The sequence below is a fragment of the Homalodisca vitripennis genome, unplaced genomic scaffold (genome assembly GCF_021130785.1).
Source record: "Homalodisca vitripennis isolate AUS2020 unplaced genomic scaffold, UT_GWSS_2.1 ScUCBcl_5767;HRSCAF=12656, whole genome shotgun sequence".
NCBI lineage: Eukaryota > Metazoa > Arthropoda > Insecta > Hemiptera > Cicadellidae > Homalodisca > Homalodisca vitripennis.
In genome coordinates this window covers 7,293-26,810 of record NW_025781880.1, presented here as the reverse complement: position 1 = coordinate 26,810, position 19,518 = coordinate 7,293, and the positions used below count along the sequence as shown (strand labels likewise).

Here is a 19,518-nt window from a genome sequence, read left to right as displayed (position 1 = left end):
GGGAGCCGGATTCTTCCTACATTTAGTGAGTAATAAAATTATATGATAATATTTTTAACATTTGACAACTATTTAATGTTAAATGAATCATCATTTAAAAACTATTTCTATAACAAATTTGCTCCTTATATGAGTATATCACAATAATTATATCGCTTAAAATGCGACTTGCTTTTAGCCATTCTCTATATAGAAATTGGTCATATATTACCAGTAATAACTTTACGAAGAGTTATGAAAATATCGCTTAAATATATTATAAAATTGTAGCTTTTCAGTTAAATGACTGCAAACATTAACAGCACAACGCATACAAAATTGTTGAGATGTTGCATCATAGTATTTGCAGGCTGCTCTAAAATGTTTGAATGTTCTCGGAAATCAAACAAACCTGTTTAAAAAAAAATATTTAAAATAAGTCTAACTAAAAAACAATTCCATTTTCATTATAAAAAAAATAAATGTGAAAGGTGGTTTATTTCTAACCAGGAAGAAGAAATGTTTAAATGTTACATAAACCTTAATTCCAGGAAAAATCATCGAGTTGATGATTATGCATACACCTGCATTGGATTTGGCTGAGCGTTAGAAGCCTACTGTATTACTCAGGTCGATATTTGCAGATCGAGTTGAGTTATTGGCTAGAAAGTTTGAAGAAGCTTCGTTTTAAAACAAACTAAATCTAGTTCAATGGTGGTACATGTTCCTTCAGCGGACTTTCCTCATATGACCGTCAAGTATATATATATATATATATGCCCACGGGAGTTCCAGCAGAAAGGCAGGTCTCCTGACATTATTACTATACTTGTTGGCGATAGTTAGATCAAGGCAGCTTTTTCCATCAATAGGATGAACCGTATCCTTCAAGGATGTCGTTGAGTTAACGCTTATGGTCTCGAAATTTAACGAGCCCATAGTCTGACGTACTACTCTTAGCTACTCTTAGTTTGGCGTACACCTTTCTTGTATTTATATGTGGGGATATAATTATATTCGACACGAGATAGTGAAGTATTTAACTATTTATTTACATTGTTCTATTTTATCTGTTATTTTAACCATTTGTTATGGGGTGTTTCTATTTTTGCGTTTCTGAGAACACAGCGCTATTCAAGGCGAAAATGACGAGGCCGCGTGACAGAAATAGGTCTCTTATCAGTGATTGATCTGTATTAGCTGATAAGAGATAAACAACTCGCTTGAGTCACGCAGTCACTGCAGTGTTCAGTGCGTGAAGAGAGACTAGACCTTAGTTGCCATGGTAACCGCCGGTGGAGGAAATACAAGGGTATGTTTTATATTGTGTTTTGACAACAATGTAATAAAATACGTTTAACTTCGTGTACATGAAACTGATCATATACCCTGGACTGAGTGAATGCTTATTGTCTTGTTGGAGGATCAGATGATTATAATGATTCATCAGTTGTGAAATGCAGATTTTAGAGGTTAGAACGAAGTTGATTATTTGTTTAAAGTTTTTTTACTGACGATGGACGGTTTGAATGTATAACAGGTAATTTACCATCGTAATATGTAACAAAAACGTGTAACACAACGTTTCGGAGGATTGAAATCTACACTCTTCTTCAGGTGTAAAATACTCTAAAATAGTGAAAATCAAAACTAGATTGTCAAGCAAAATCCTAATCATGTAGACGTTATTAAAACTGTAAATATTGTTAGACAATTCCTCTCTCGCTTTTTTAAGACTACCACGGACAACAAACTAGATTATTTGTTTAAAGTTGTTTTTTTACTAACAATGGAAGGTTTAAAATAAAATAATTTTCAAATAGTTATTGTTTTTTGGGACCTAAAATGTTTAGTATAATTTCTTCAATAATTATTAGTTGTGAGAATATAAAGTTATTTTCAAAAACATTAAAGAAGTGGTTATTGGGTTTTGATAAATTAGATTTTTTTCTCTGCATAGATTCCTAGTTAATTAAAGAAGGTAACAGTAAATTTTAGTTTGAATTTATTTAAGTGGATTTTCATTTGCTTTGAAACTGCAACAGCACACTTTTAATCAATTTATTTTAGGAGCTTATAAAAAATCAAAGTTTTGTTGAAATTTTCTTTGAGCTGAAAAAGATTTGTGTTATAAAAGGAACCTCTCCACAGGCACTTGCCTCTAGAGGCCCTAGTTATTTTTGAAAATATTTCTTTTAATTTACGAGTGTTTTTGTTTTAATTTTATTTACAAGAATGTTAAATTTTTATTTAAGTTTGCTCATTAGGTAACCTTTGGTACATTGTGTATACATTTGGTTGTTTAGGTTACTTTATTGATTTATTACATTGTGTATACCATTGTATATAATGTGTTATTGTAATATTTTCAAAAATAAATCATATTCTATTCTATTCTATTCCAAAAGGAAAACAGGCTATTTACCATCGTAATATGTAACTAAAACGTATTTCACTACGTTTCGAGGATTGAAATCTACACTTTTCTTTAGGAGTAAAAAGAGTCTAAATCTAAAAAAAATCAAAACTAGATTATCAATCAAAATCCTAATCATATAGATTATTATTAAAACAGTGAATGTTGTCAGATGGTTCCTCTCTCGCTTTTTCTAAGACTATCCGGACCATAATTTATCTCACTCTAGTATTGCAGATAATTAAAATTTACCGTACTTATATCAAGTACAAAAATGACAGAGAATTAAATCTTTCGTTGTCGTTTGTGAAACAAAATTCACCATTTTAACATACTTGATTAATACAAGACAAGTAGTACCGCTTATTTAAGTATCATTTGTACATAAATATTAATATACTTGTGGTTTTGCTTTTTCAGTGGTAGCAATGGGCATCTCGCCAGCCTCTTGGACAGTTGTTTCAGTTGTCTTGGTATCGTACATTAAGGCCTCGAACCGTGGAGGTAAATGAAGTCTTTTACTAAGTCTAGCACCGCATTAATTGTTTGGCTCGTATTTATTTGTAACATATTTATTTATTATATATTTGCTTGTTGTACTACGGACATTGAGCAGTAATGAAATGCATGACTGGCAGGGAAACTTAAAAAGAAAATGTATACTCAAAGAAGGCGTTTCTTGGACTACATTTGTTCTAAAATCCCAACAAATTCGTTTGAACTACTTCTATAATTTTCTTTCCTCCTTTCCAAAAACTGATATGTTTAAGAAATAATAATCAATGGACTATTTTACATCAAAACATATTTTAAAACAAAGAATATGGGGTTATACGTTCACTACCAGAATACAAAGTAGCATACTAAAATCAGAGTCCTGATCTTTCATACTGGGCCGCACGTTAGCCAAAGTGGTAACGTTATATGTGTAATGTAACAGTATTTAACATGCAATCATAAAAAATAGGCCAAAACTTTGTATAAAATATGCTATTTGTACGTTTGCCCTTGTCTGTAATAAATTAAATATAAGATTTATTCAATGAATACTAAACAGTTCTCATATATTATTGACTTTTTAAATGTTAAAAAATTATTAAAATTTCTTCTTATAGTATTTTTTTCTATTCCGCATTTCTCGGAAGAATGCTATGATGTTTGTAAGGAAACTATCACTGGATTGAAATCAGTGAATAATTTCAAGATAATTCTTTACAAAATTCATTAAATATAATTTGAAATATTTTAATATTTAGAGTTTTTCTCAAATCGTTAATAAGTAATACGAAATGTGTAAACTTAATTAATAATAGATGTTGTAAAATTATATTAATTCTTGACTTTATGAATTCATTCTAGTCACCGCTGAATCATCATCGTCAGAAGAGTTCTTCTTCAACAACGTCGTCCCTTTCTTCGGCTCTCCGACCACATCAAAGCCGTCCTTCATAGATGACATTGAGAACTTCTTCGGGGTTCGTGAGGAGGAGAGGCTATTCGCGAAGGAGAAAGATATCTTCGACCAGATGAAGAAGGACGAAGAGTTCTTCTTCAGGAAGGAGACGGTGAGGAGGATGGGCAAAAGTGTGAAGCAGGAATCGGTACAAGAGGATGCTCAGGTGGTGACCCAAGGTAGCCGCTACTGCAACTGCCAGGGGATGTACTGCGGCTGTTGTACTTCCGCGAAGCTACTAGGGAGAGAGAGCTTCAGGGGTGAGTACCAAACTCTTGTTAGGGTGAATGAGCTATTTTCATTTAATGTTTGAAACAATTTCTCACTTCATCCAAATAAACCTATATACAAAGTAGTGTCATCCAGACGGGCATACTGGTGTTAGGACTAAGTATTTTTTGACCCAAAAATCAGTAGAAGTCTTCCTTAAATTAAGACGAGCAAAAATACCTATTTTCAAGTCTCTGCACCTGGGGTTCAAGAGTTATCGCATAGAAGGGCAGTCGGAAAGACAGACAGAAAGATGGAGTATATTTTAATAATTTTTACCACAAAATAAATTGGTTTTTTCTTTGTGCCACGAGCTTATATACCAAGTTTCATGCTTATAGGATATATTTATCGAATTATCGCAGACGAGCAGACGGACAAATAGACAGACAGGTGGACTGTTTTTTTATACTTTTACTCAATATGAATAGAGTTTCCTTTGTGCCATTAGGAACTTACATACAAAGTTTCAACCTTATAGGATCTATATATCAAGATTTATTGTACAGACGGACAGATAGACAGACGGATGGACTGTTTTTATCATATTTTCTCTCAATATGAATAGAGTTTTTCTTTGTGCCATTAGGAACTTACATACAAAGTTTCAACCTTATAGGATCTATATATCAAGATTTATTGTACAGACGAGCAGACGTGCAGATAGACAGACGGATGGACTGTTTTTTATCATATTTTCTCTCAATATGAATAGAGTTTTTCTTTGTGCCATTAGGAACTTACATACAAAGTTTCAAGCTTATACGATCTATATAACAAGAGTTATCGCATAGACGGGCAGATTGATTGTCTTTGTTCTATTGACTACAAAATCAATAGCAATCTTTTTTGAAAACAGATTGATCTATCTACCAAGCCCCTAGGACCACCTCTTTTTCAATAAGGCCCTGTCGCTGTGGTGTCTATAATAATATACGATCAGTAATATAGGACACTCTCTGTCAGTTGTTTCCTCTCTTTTATATGCTATGTTCCTTGTATTTTATTGCTTATCCTTCTTTATTCATCAATTTCTACATGCATCGTTCTATAAATCACATCAGGTATTTTGTAATACGTTATTTATGTCATCTACTTGTCCAATAGATCTTCAAATGTTAAGAATTTTTTATTCTTATTCCATTTTATAATATTTATTACTCTTGATTACGTATCGAATTGTTTTGTATATTATAACCTCGATCGTGTATCAAATTCCTGATATTTCCTCCTGATGTCTGCTATGCTGTGTTCTGATTTTTACTATTTCACCATATCAGTGTCTGGAGTTGTATCCTGTATTGGTTCAGAAGACCAACAGTAAAAATCAGTGAGAATAGAGTTTGTAAAATGTCATATATGTATTATCAAATAAGTCCGAATTGTAGGGATGTGATTTAATTGCATAGTGAATGTGATGTGAAAGATGATTCAGGCAATTCAAAAAATTCACATTTAATAAATGTATTAGTACATGTTGAGTTAACGTGAAACATAGCATGCTGTGGTAAATAGCCTACTTTCCTTTGTAGATAAAACCTGAAAGTAATTCAAAATTATCTGCCTTTATTTACAGGATAATAAAACAGAAAACCATTACATTAAAGTAATGCGTATGATATCATAAAATGTATTACAGCTGCCGTATCGTTCAATCATAAATATTGAATATTCATTAATCAGACGTAACGGCCTCTTGGTTGTATTGTTCATTATTGCTTGCAATAAACTCGTATTGGTATTAGTATTGTACATAAACTCATATGACTACCATTTTAGAAAGTCTTTAATATTATATATATATATATATATATATATATATTAGAATAATAAATCGTAAACTAAAACCCTTTTAAATTCTTTTATTTCAGACACGTGTTTCGGTATAAACCATCTTCAGTGTGAACAATAACCTCTAATTAAATTATAAACAAAAACAAATAAATATACACCTGTCGACTATTTAAACAGATGTTAAACTTATATGACACAGTTTGTAATTTTGATTAAGATTCTGTGTTTGATATTTTTTCAAAGATAGGATTTGTTTTTATTTTTTAAATTGCTATTTAATATGTTGTGAGGATCTTTTTTATAATTTAGATAAATGTGTAATTCTTCTTTAGTGTTTAATTTTTCTCCTTTCCTTTCGATATCCAAAATTTCCATGTTCTTTTCAATATTTTTGTAGTTCTATGTCCAGTTTCTAATAAATGTTCAGCGAAATTTGATTTTATTGTAGACATGTTTGTTTGTTTTCAAAGCTTGTATATGTTCTTTATTAAACCTTTTATTAAAAATTTCTGCCAGTTTGTCCAATATAGTAGCTTTCACAGTCACTACAGTTAATTTTGTATACTCCACATTGTTTGTATAAATCTTGTTTGTCATCTTTTTGGCTTATTTTGTTTTCAATTAGTTTAAACGTATTATTTCTTGTTTGGTAACTGATGGAAAAATTTTGAATTTTGAAAGGTTTTTCGAACAGCTTTGTTTATTTTAGTATTGAAAGGTACACATATATATTTCTGAATTTCATTATTATTAGGATTAGGCCGTATTGTATTGGTTTTATTGATTTTTTCTTGTTTTTTTCTGAATCATTTTGTCTACAATATGGGGTTGATATCCATTTTTGACAGCTAGATATTTTGATGATTTCCATTTCCTTAGTTTTATTTTCATCACTCATTGGTATAATTTAACATTCTGTTTATCATTGAGTGAAATGCTGCTAATTTGTGTTTCCATGGATGGTTAGAGGTTGATGGTATTAGAAGATCTGTTTGGGTTGTTTTTCTATAAATTTCAAATGAGTGGTTTCCCATTAAGATTAGAAATGCTTATATCAAGAAAGTTAATTTTGGCTTTTTGGATTTCTTTTGAAAATTTAATTGTTGGGGATATAGAATTGAGGAATGTTAAAAACTGGTCTGCTTGCTTCTCATCTCCTTTGAAAAGACATAAGATATCATCAACATATCTAAACCAGTAAATTATTTTATCTTTAAATGGATTTAGTAACACTCATTATTTTGTTGTTTTCTAAATGTTGCATATATATATTTGCAAGAAGGCCTGAAAGAGAGAGATCCCATTGCCAACCATCTTCTTGTTTGTAAAAGTCTTTTTTTATATTGAAAAATAATTTTGATTAACAGTAGACTTTGTCAATGATAAAATATCGTCAATTTCATTCATTTCAAGTTTACTGTATTTTATTAGATTATCTTTTAGAATTTGCATTGTTTCTTGTTTTGGAATGTTCGAGTACATGTTGTTAACATCAAAGGAAATGAAGAACGAGTTTAACGGAATTTGAATGTCTTTAATTTGATTTGCCAGAATTACTTGAATTTTAATATACTGTAATTGTTTTCAAATTGCATGTTGGTTTTTATTTTGTTATTTAAAAATTTACATACCTTGTAAGTAGGAGCGTTACGAAAGTTGACTACTGGTCTAATTGGAATATCCGGTTTATGAGTCTTTGGTTGACCTTTTAGTGTAGGAGCTTTTGGATTTGTCATTTTGAGTTGGTATTGCTCTGCTTTTGTTAAACTTTTGCATTTAGTTATTGTGGAATTTATAAGTTTTGTGTATTCTTGGGTTGGGTCCTTTTTTTAATTTTTTAAGATTGTTTGCTGTCAATGAATGTTTCAATCTTTTTCTTGATATGTTTGGCTGTCGATAATTACTACTGTATTCCCTTTGTCGGCTTTTGAATATTATACAGTTATTATCTTTTAGTTTTCTTGAGATGGACGATACTAATTTCATATCATTATTTGACGTTTTAATTAATTTTTGGGAATTTGTACTTTTAAATTACTTTTGTTTAGTTCAATAATCAAAATTGAAAACAAAATAAGCCAAAAAGATGACAAACAAGATTTATACAAACAATGTGAGTATACAAAATTAACTGTAGTGACTGTGAAAGCTACTATATTGGACAAACTGGCAGAAATTTTAATAAAAGGTTTAAAGAACATATACAAGCTTTGAAAACAAACAACATGTCTACAATAAAATCAAATTTCGCTGAACATTTATTAGAAACTGGACATAACTACAAAAATATTGAAAAAGAACATGGAAATTTTGGATATCGAAAGGAAAGGAGAAAAATTAAACACTAAAGAAGAATTACACATTTATCTAAATTATAAAAAAGATCCTCACAACATATTAAATAGCAATTTAAAAAATAAAACAAATCCTATCTTTGAAAAAATATCAAACACAGAATCTTAATCAAAATTACAACTGTGTCATATAAGTTTAACATCTGTTTAAATAGTCGACAGGTGTATATTTATTTGTTTTGTTTATAATTTAATTAGAGGTTATTGTTCACACTGAAGATGGTTTATACCGAAACACGTGTCTGGAAATAAAAAATTTAAAAGGGTTTTAGTTTACGATTTATTATTCTAACATAAAGATAACCCTATAATGTGGAGTTCATAATATAACATATATATATATATATATATATATATATATATCTATATATTATAAAAATGAATATGTTTGTATGTTTGTCCTTTATGGAATCGTGAACTATTGGACCGATCATGATGAAAATTTGTACGTATATGTATTTTTCCACGGAGAAGGTTTATAAGCTATGCCCATCCCTTTCCCGATTCAGGATTCCGCCCCACTGGTTACAGAAATACCCATAAGAAATGCATTGCAGCAAACATATGTTAACGTCTTTTCAAATTTTTAATCAGCTGTTCTTTGTAAACATATATTACACTTATAGTTTTAAAGCATAGAGTAAGCTTAAGAGAAACGACAAATTTTGTTTAAAAAACTGTTTTTTCAATCACTGTTAAACATAGACTTTACTATCCAGATAATACAATTCAAATTTGACGTAAAAATTCACCTTTAACTGCAATATTTATTTAATATAAACCATGCTCATGCTTGATCAGAAGAGTAATGCAGATATCATAATTACTATCTTACGTTGGCTACAAATATAAAGAATGTTATAAAATCAACCTTAGTTGTTTTTTTTTGACAGAAGTATGGTTCTCAAAACTCCGTGTGTACATATTCTCTCGATCGAGACAACAAAGCAAGCTCAATCGTGGCATCGGAGATATAAATATTATAGTAAAAAAAAAATTTACTAAGTAATATAAGGACTTCGGTTCTTAAGATTTGCGTGCGAAGCCGTGGGTAACAGCTAGATAGAGGCAGGAATATGGTACATACCTTCATAATACGCCCAAGAGGCTCACGATTGGAACGACTATCAATTATCTCAGCAATGTTTAGAATGTGATAGAAAAAGAATAAGTGAATATAGTGTACTGTTTTCAACGGGAAATTGCGTGCGAAGCCGCGGGCAACTTTTGCAAAAAATTATTGAAATGCGCAGCAAAGCGCGCCGGGCCCGCTAGTATATATATATAAATGAATGTTTGTGTGTTTGTCCATTATGGAATCGTAAACTATTTAACCGACCATTATGAAAATTTGTACGTATATGTATTTTTCCACATAGAAGGTTTATATACTATGCCCATTGATGTAATTCGCCACCAGGCAGTGCTGCAAAAGATACAAGTTTTCAAAGCGCCTGCACACTAAAAACTGCAATTACGAGACAGTCGTGTATATTAAATAACCAATCGCTATATTGAAGTTATGATGTATATTTGTCTTGATAAATTTCTGATTGAACTTAAAGTTTGAGTGTTAGACCACTTTATAATAAATTACATGTAAGTGTATGATGGCTATAAACATACACAGATTTTCTTGATCGTGGCAACAAGGCAAACTCGACATCGGCACTGGAAATATAATTCACTTGAACCAGAAGTGCACATACACGGGCAAAGCTTACGAAAGGCGTGCGAAGCCAAGTAATCGATCTCAGGACTTACAAGAAATATTATACCGTGGGGGCGGCACACAAGTGTATTTATTCATTAATGGACTTAATAACTGTCGGAGCTTCTGGCAAACAAACGTGAATTTATTATATTAATTGGTAATTTAAAAAATTAATAATTTCTTCTCATTATTATTTTAGCCTTATCATAATCACTAAACTGAATCCCGATTCGGATTTATTCCGATTTTTTTTAGAAATATCTGTCTTGTCCAAATGACAGTGATTTTTTAAATTTTATCTTTTTACTATGGTATTTGTGTACTTAAATTTGTCAGTTTTCAATCAGTAAGTTTTCTTACAGCACCAATATTTTTAAATTTTAAAACTGCAGCCCCGTGCCAAAAACATTTCGGTAAGAACATAGGTCGCTTAGCATATAAAATTAATGGTTGTAAAAAGACATATTTCTTAAATTTTAACTTAATTTCTATATTTTTTATTGTAAGATGTATTTAAAAAATTGTATATATATATATATATATATATATTTGTTTCTTTTTTTAAGAACAATGTAGCTCATCTGGCATTGCTTGTGAGGGCCGAAATTCCATATTTATTTATTTTCAAAACAAGCTAAAAGTAATCACAAAGATGTAATGGAAAGCTTCTAAAAAACACAATGTTATGTATGGGGTTGTATGAATGTTTTGTAATGTATACATCTATTACTTAATTTGTTTAAAAATTGTATTGTATAAATACGTATGGCAGTATGTTGTGATATTCTTTCTGCATACTTCATAATTCTACTGTATTGAGTTTTTAAACAAGTAATAAATTTAATATAGTTGTTATTACCTTGTTGAAGGTTGCCTTGAAATGGAGTACGTCAAGAATGACTTCGCCATCTTCATCACTCTTACAATCAACGGCCACGTGATACTCACCAGGGTGGTGTCAGGTATGTAGCTATGGGTGGGGGGGGGGGTACTAACAGCGTAGTGCACCCCTGGTTATAAAGGGTTTACAAACATACCAATGGATTATTTTGTATTGAGTACGGTGTAGACTAAGCATATCAATTTGTGGGTATCCAGCTTGGTTTTGGGGCAGGTAGTTAAAAATAATCTTTCCAATATTTATATAATTATTAGTATAAAATATTGATAAACTAGTTTATATTTAAAATTAATTCTATTAATTATCATTATTAACTACTGTATGTCATAAAGCTGTTCTATAATTGGAGATACAGCATCTTGAAATGATAATATTTTTCAATTACAAATTTGGTATTTCTTTTTGAATGCTATTTCTAGACGAATGTCAACTTCCTCATGCAAACGCAAGTACAATCCCCCATCGGTTGATCGCAGCGTCTGTAAATTCGTTGCAACTAACAGGCTTCCATTCTTTCTTTTCTCTCTCTTAGGACAAGACGCTTAGAAAATTGCACCTAGTCCTATAAGGATCTTTCCGCTGCTTCCGGAGTGACAGGATATTCGGGATGGTTAAGGTAGGGGCCGCATCCTGTCGAGATTCATGAGCAAACATTTAGAGCACTAATCTCAAGTCGTGTCCTCTCGGAAGAAGGGGAAGCCAGCTCTGAACCAGCCTCTCCAGTCAAAACAGGGGCGAGGGGTGGCACACCCTTATGTCTAGGCTGGCAAGAACCTTTGACTGTTAGGCAACGAACCCTACCAACTCATCCCCCGCAGTAGACCAGACCTATAGAATTACCCTTGCAGCCCAGAATCTCGACATTTGCGGTAGTTATCCTGGTTATCCATAAAGTTTTCCAGATTAAAGTGGCACATCGGTTTTTGTGTGTCCAGCCAGTGGTTCAACTGGAAGGAACATCAGTTCAAAAAACGATATTTAATCCTTCAATAATAGGAATTGAAGAACTAAGAGACCAGTAGAAGAGGAGATCTGCACTGTTGACATTTAGGGACTGTATGCAACATACGTTGTATCTGGAAAAGGCGCACGGTGTTAGCTTTTGTTTTGTAATGTAGGTAAAAATCATAGAACGTAATGTATAAACTGAATTGAACTAACAATACTCTACAAAATACTCTAATAATTAATATTTTGTAACCTCACAGCTATGAGTCTTTTGCGAGTGCTTTTAGATTGGATACTAGGTAGTTATTTGCAACTACCACATCAACTTAAATTCTTTTAATGAAATATATTACAGTGGACGTTTTTAACTGTATTTGAGACATAAACAGATGTCGCAAAGACGAATAGTATAAAGAACTGTAATAAATGCATTAATGTCAAATGAAGCAGACTATGTAACTCTATACTTACTATTTGTAATTACACAACTTTGGTAGTAATACGTAAGTATTGCAGATTTTTTAAACAAAGTTAAATTTAACATTTACGACAAATTACGTGGTCTGAGTTTGAATACGGGTGCTATCTCGAGGAGGTTTTACTCTCTCGGTCAGAATTGCGAGGCTAGCGGAGCCCGTACTGAAGGCCCGGAGCATCTATGATCGGTGCCAGGTTAACCAATGTATCAAAATAGTACCTAAACTCTTGCTCAGTTCACATAAGTCATCATTCGTAAAGGTTAAATGTACCTTTTTCTATCCATATTAAGTACACATCAACCTACTTACCTCGCGGAATAACAAGTAATAGGAAGGACACAGAATTACTACGTTATAGATGAGCTGCTTTGAAAGTGATCTGTTAAGTGAACAGTGTGGGGGGGGGTGAGAGAGAGAAATGTGGAGAGGGAGAAGAAGCGCGCACTCACTTTCCCCTCCACATTCCTTACGAACCACTCCTGTTTTACAAAACCAGTAATAATAACAACAGCTATTAACAATAAAGATTTGTAAAAATACTTCTTAATTATACTAAAATATTCAATAGATGCAACGGACTATTGTTAACATAAATCATAATATTTGTTATTCCATAACAATGAGAATAACAAAATAGTGTGATGCTCAAAAACACCAACGCAGGGAAGCAAAGCACTCAGTTCTCACTCGTGTCTTGTAAAGGAAATAAAGTAGATCCAGCAGCGAAAGAGGGGGGTAAGCGTGGTCGAGCTTCTGCTCCCCTCCCCCTATGCGCAAGAAATCTTCGCGCAGGTCGCTTTCAAAGCGGCTCATCAATATAGCTTTGTTAAGTATTTCTTAATTATTGTTTTAGTTTATTTTGCTTCTGGCACCTGTAGTTGTCTCAAATGTTATTAAGACGTTCTCTTTGCAATATATTTCATTAGTAAAGAATTGAGGCTATGACGTCACAGTAAATGTAGAGATTGAAGTTTATTTTTTACGATGGAAGGATTGTGAAGGAAACATTATTTTTTCCGGACATTTTCCATCGTTAAGTGAAACATAAAATCAATAACACTACGTTTCGAGATTTGCAATCTGATCTCTTCTTCAGGTAAATAACTAACCTAACACATAATTACAAACTAGGTTAAAATAAACAAATACAACCAAAGCGTTGGACACGCCTATGTCAGGAATCTCAACCACCATGTTTTGTATCAACTTCACTACTATAAAACATGCACTAAATGGAAAAACTAAACACAACACTAATTATTAAAACTGAACTACAGAATACAGGTCACAATACGTCTGCATTTGTCGACCAACCACCTACGTCTGACCAGAGGCCAATAGTAAATGTAGTGTTACTGATTTTTTTTGTTTCACTTAACGATGAAAATGTCCGGAAAAAAACCTCTTTCCTTCATAATGTAGAGAATTACCTAATTACCTCATGCTTACCAGCTCTCTATAACAATTATGAAATTTACTCGCCCCCCCCCTCAACACTCCGCGCCCAACACTGCTGCGCGTAAAGTCAGCAGAGATATGGCAACACAGCATAAAATGCCAGCGGCTATTTTAGTACGGGCTGCTCTATACGGCCTCTTCTGTAACCACTGCAATCCCCGTTCCAGGTAGAAATCCTCTGCCATTCTGCGCTAGGACACCGTACGTGCCTCTGGTGTCCTTCTGTATACGACTGTACGATATCCATCACAACCCAAGGGGACTGAGTCTCTGCGTGCGGCTGGAGGTAACAAAACACTATAAAGGTCGGCAAAACAATCGATTATAAATGTCGATTTGAAATAAAAGGCGCAGCATCGTAGCTAAGACCACATCACCGACAGCTTTCGTTGGTATGAACCTATATATCCGATTGTTTAATTCGGTTGTGTTAGTGCTGTGCCTTCTCGGACTATAAATACGATTGTACAACCGATAATAATAAATTATAATTGATTGTTTCGCCGATTTCTTAAGAGTGGATAGCTTCTAAAGTTAGCGATTTGAATTGTACAATTTTGAAATCCGTACAAATTGTACATAATTTTATTAACTAAAATTACATTCTACGGTTCAATGTCTCTTTGAAGTATAAATGTTTGAATCAGAAGAATAATTATATCATATAATTACCTTAGAATTAAATATTTTGTTCACTTTCTAAAAATAATTGGTGGCTTTCTCCTGTATTTCATTTGCGCCAGATTTCATCTCATTGTGCCTTTAATGCAAATAAACATTATAATGAAACTCCCAATTTTGTTGCTGTAGTGCATTAAATATTAATTAAGAGTAGCATTTTTTGTGATAAAAAATGTTTTCGTACCTCAGAAACTAATCAATGTTTACCAAGATCATATTTTTTTAGTTGGACTGGTCATTAGCTGATCTACCACCCTACATAAAGAACAATCGGAAAAATTATACAGCTAAATCACTAATAATAATGAATAATGACATTGTTTATACATTATTTATTATAAATATTATCAATTAATTACAATTAGCAGTCTTCAAAAATTTACATAACTATGAACAATAATCATATTCCACAAAAGAATATTTTTTATTGGGTTGTGCTTATAAAACCAGCGACGACAGAATAACATAGTCAGGGCACCCATAACATACAATTGCATGTGTGACTTCAAGTCGGGTCCGCCATCTTGGTTCGGTATGAGAATCCCGAACCGCTCAAAAGTTACACTGAAATCTCAGTGCACGTGTTTCAATTACACTGTTGTTTATAATACTTAACACTTATTGATTGCTTTGATTATTCACACAATGAAAGAGGATTAGTTTAGGGTGATGACAGTATAACTCTAATTATAAATCATTTTAAAGTGTAAAAACAACTAAACAAAGATTGTATTTCCACTTAAATTTAGGATTGTGACATGAAAACTTTGTTCTGTGACGGTTTTTTATTTTTAGGGTAGGGGAGAAGTATAAGCGAGGAATTTTGAACTAAGAAGTTGAATTTTACAGATTATACATTATTGTTTAATTAGCTAAATTAGTTTGAATTTTACTGTAGGTTAAATATACGGTTTTGTAAACGTTAAGTCCCGCTGCCGCCTGCCGGGTTTCGGCAGTACTGAAAAGGTTTATTTAAGTTTTTTTACATTTTTGTAATATTAATCTGCAGTAAAGAGTTTGATTTCCATGAAAAATTAATATCAGCTAGGCAAAATAATCTGAATTAGATTTTCAATTATACGTATTTATTTGAAACAACACAACATCTGGTACCATACAAAACAGATATATCACACACAAAATTATGTAATCCCCAAACAATAATTACTACTTCAAGAAATAAATTATGGTGAAATTTTTGTTGAAATACATTGTTGGATAAAAATAGTTTAGAGGTAAAATGCAATAAGCTACATAATTTCACCGTATTACTTCTTTAACCCTTACTGTTCACTAAAAAGATGACCACTGTAGTTAAGTGATGTCTTAATTTTTATTGTGCAAATCTTCGTTGATAAATTTTGTGTAGTGGTGCAACCTTATGGTAAAATCTTTCTGGAAGTAGCCTTTATCAGCAGAATCAAATGATTTTGTTCCGTTTCCTGATGAAAATAATGCTCATCAGAGGAGAAATTGATGCAAGCAAATTTTCTAAGTACAATTAGCATTAGTTTGTCATAAATGTTTTTTTCAAGAGTGGAACCAGTTGCAACGAAATAGCCTACTTGACAGTAGATTCACAAAACAAGCAGTGTTTAGTTACACCTTGAGATGGTTGGATCGGAACACCTCTATCTTTACAAAATAAGTTTCTGAGATGGATTTACGTCTAGGCCTACTTATCATAAGATTGAAACATCCCTCATATGTGTAGACATAAGTGATCTAACTACGTAACCTGCTACGTACTCGATTACATCGTAGGCAATGTTAGACGTTGACCATAAAATAAAAAACCTATCCTACTTTTTCGTCATCATCATTAGCTACTGAAATTGCTAGCCCTTCTTGGTTTGATATTCTACATCCCTGTGAAGAAGAGTGCGTATCTTATATTTAATTCTGCCTAATTTTACCCTAAATGGGGTTAATTAACCCTCAGCACTGGGTGTAAGATACCGGGGCTGGCGAGAGGGACTGGCATGACTCACGCTCTGCCGCCGCCATCTTTGTTCGGTCTGCCATCTATGGCATGCTTCACTCACTGACACCCTTGCCCTGTCTATGTTATTCTGTAGTCGCTATATAAAACACATTGTATACTACTATCACACTATATTTAACTTTAAGGAAAACCAGTCTTAATGATTCAATGGCGTATTTCGAGTGGAGGGGGTTGACATTCGGGTGACTTAGGAAGTATAAAACACCCTCCAAAAATAGAGGCTCGGTAATCTTTCTTGGGAAGTTGTTTAGCTTTAACACCTTATGAATGTGTTCAAGCTTGAAACAAACTACCGAAAGCAATCTTAGCGTATGCCTTTCAAAATTTTGGGGGGCCTTCACCCCCCCCCCTTATATACGCCCATGTAATGATTGGCTGCCTTGATACTACAGGTAGACCAATATTTATCGCAGTAGCAAATGAAAGAAAATCCAAATCTAGACGTGTCGCTGAGGGTGATTACTGGAAACGGTCAATTGAATTCACTAGTATTACTGTATTCTAGGCCCTGGCAATGCTAAATCTGACCGTAAGGTAGCACTGTGTTCAGTTTTTTCTAGTGAGTCTTGGTTTTATCTTTTTTGCGTACAAACCTATTGATACATAACACCGATCACCAACTAAATGTAGAAAACACCATTCAAAACGTAAAAGTAATTGAATTACTGCGGCGCTATGTTTTATAGATGACTGAAGATAGCTAATGATGGTAGTACAGATTTCTGTGCTACAGGATAAAGAAGTTTGTTTTGATACATGTCACCTATTTTCAAACTTCATTTTTAACATTTACCAGGTGACATCCATGCGTCAGATCCTCTTCTCGCTGAGTTTCGACTGCATCAAGATCGAAGATCACCGGATCTCGTTTTTGATGCCGACCAACGCCACTACCTTCGGGGTAGTCGGTCTCCACATGGGAGATACCGACCCCTACATCTCGTACTTGGACTGGACTAAGCTGCACTTTCCTCTGCCTGAGGTGTCTCCATACCCCTCGACACCGTCTACTCCATGCCCCACCACGCACAAGAAACGTTTACTTTGGTTCCTTTGACCAGATCGGCCTCTTCGTAGGAGACATTGAAGCCTGAATGTACCGTACTACCTGAATAAAGCTGCGCTTTCCTCTGCCTAAGATGTCTCCCAACCCCTGGACACCATCCATTCTATGTCCCTCCTCACAGAAGAATCTCTTACTTTGCTTCTTGTGAGACAAGCTACCTTCGACCTGGTCGGTCTCCATATGGAAGACACTGAAGACTGTATGTACTGTACTACCTGAATAAAGCTGCGCTTTTCTTTCCCTAAGATGTCTCCATACCCCTGGACACCGTCTACTCCATGTCCTACCTGACGGAAGAAACTTTTATTTTGGCCCTTATGAGACAAGCTACCTTCGACCTGGTCGGTCTCCATATGGAATAAATTGAAGCCTGTTTGTATTGTACTCCCTGAACAAAGCTGCGCTTTCCTCTGCCTGAGGTGTCTCCACACCATCCATTCTATGTCCCTCCTCACAGAAGAGTCTCTTACTTTGCTTCTTGTGAGACAAGCTACCTTCGACCTGGTCGATCTGTATATGGAATAAGTTGAAGCCTGTATGTACTGTACGCCCTGAACAAAGCTGCGCTTTCCTCTGCCCTAGATGTCCCCACACCATTCATTCTATGTCCCTCCTCACAGAAGAATCTCTTACTTTGCTTCTTGTGAGACAAGCTACCTTCGACCTGGTCGATCTGTATATGGAATAAATTGAAGCCTGTATGTACTGTACGCCCTGAACAAAGCTGCGCTTTCCTCTGCCCTAGATGTCTCCACACCATCCATTCTATGTCCCTCCTCACAGAAGAATCTCTTACTTTGCCTCTTGTGAGACAAGCTACCTCGACCTGGTCGATCTGTATATGGAATAAATTGAAGCCTGTATGTACTGTACGCCCTGAACAAAGCTGCGCTTTCCTCTGCCCTAGATGTCCCCACACCATCCATTCTATGTCCCTCCTCACAGAAGAGTCTCTTACTTTGCTTCTTGTGAGACAAGCTACCTTCGACCTGGTCGATCTGTATATGGAATAAGTTGAAGCCTGTATGTACTGTACGCCCTGAACAAAGCTGCGCTTTCCTCTGCATGAGATGTCTCCACACCATCCATTCTATGTCCCTCCTCACAGAAGAATCTCTTACTTTGCTTCTTATGAGACAAGCTACCTCGACCTGGTCGATCTGTATATGGAATAAATTGAAGCCTGTATGTACTGTACGCCCTGAACAAAGCTGCGCTTTCCTCTGCCTGAGATGTCTCCACACCATCCATTCTATGTCCCTCCTCACAGAAGAATCTCTTACTTTGCTTCTTGTGAGACAAGCTACCTTCGACCTGGTCGATCTGTATATGGAATAAATTGAAGCCTGTATGTACTGTACGCCCTGAACAAAGCTGCGCTTTCCTCTGCCCTAGATGTCTCCACACCATCCATTCTATGTCTCTCCTCACAGAAGAATCTCTTACTTTGCTTCTTGTGAGACAAGCTACCTCGACCTGGTCGATCTGTATATGGAATAAATTGAAGCCTGTATGTACTGTACGCCCTGAACAAAGCTGGCTTTCCTCTGCCTGAGATGTCTCCACAACCCTGGACACCATCTACTCTATGCCTCTCCTAACGGAAGAAACTCTTACTTTGGTTCTTGTGACACAAGTATCTTCGACCTGGTCGATCTGTATATGGAAGATATTGAAGCATGTATATACTGTACTACCTGCAGGTTTTCTCAATCTGCTCAAGATTATCTGTAAACTCTCCTATATATTGTAATTTCAGGAATTAGCTTCGGGAGTCCAATCCTATATTTGGTAATGCTATACTCTAATTTATACCACGGTTAATTGAGCCGGAAATCGCTGGGAATTCTTTTCATGATGTTTGCAAAACTTACTGCCTTTATCAGTGCGATCGACTCTCCTTGCCAAATGTACTCTACCCGTTAAATGCACTACAATTTGAAATTGAGATTTTGTACTATATTTAATTGTAATTTTAATCTGTAATTTTTTATGTAATA

General features: G+C 34.1%; 1 protein-coding gene across 1 annotated transcript; it reads left to right on the top strand.

Moving 5' to 3' along the window:
• The first annotated feature begins 1,171 nt into the window (after positions 1-1,171).
• Positions 1,172-17,763, top strand: LOC124373508. The gene is made up of 6 exons (XM_046831868.1): positions 1,172-1,291; positions 2,816-2,899; positions 3,755-4,108; positions 10,850-10,942; positions 13,934-14,052; positions 17,249-17,763. The coding sequence occupies exons 2-6, from the start codon at positions 2,824-2,826 to the stop codon at positions 17,507-17,509; spliced, it is 903 nt and encodes a 300-aa protein (XP_046687824.1). The 5' UTR covers positions 1,172-1,291; positions 2,816-2,823; the 3' UTR covers positions 17,510-17,763.
• The last annotated feature ends 1,755 nt before the right edge of the window (positions 17,764-19,518 follow it).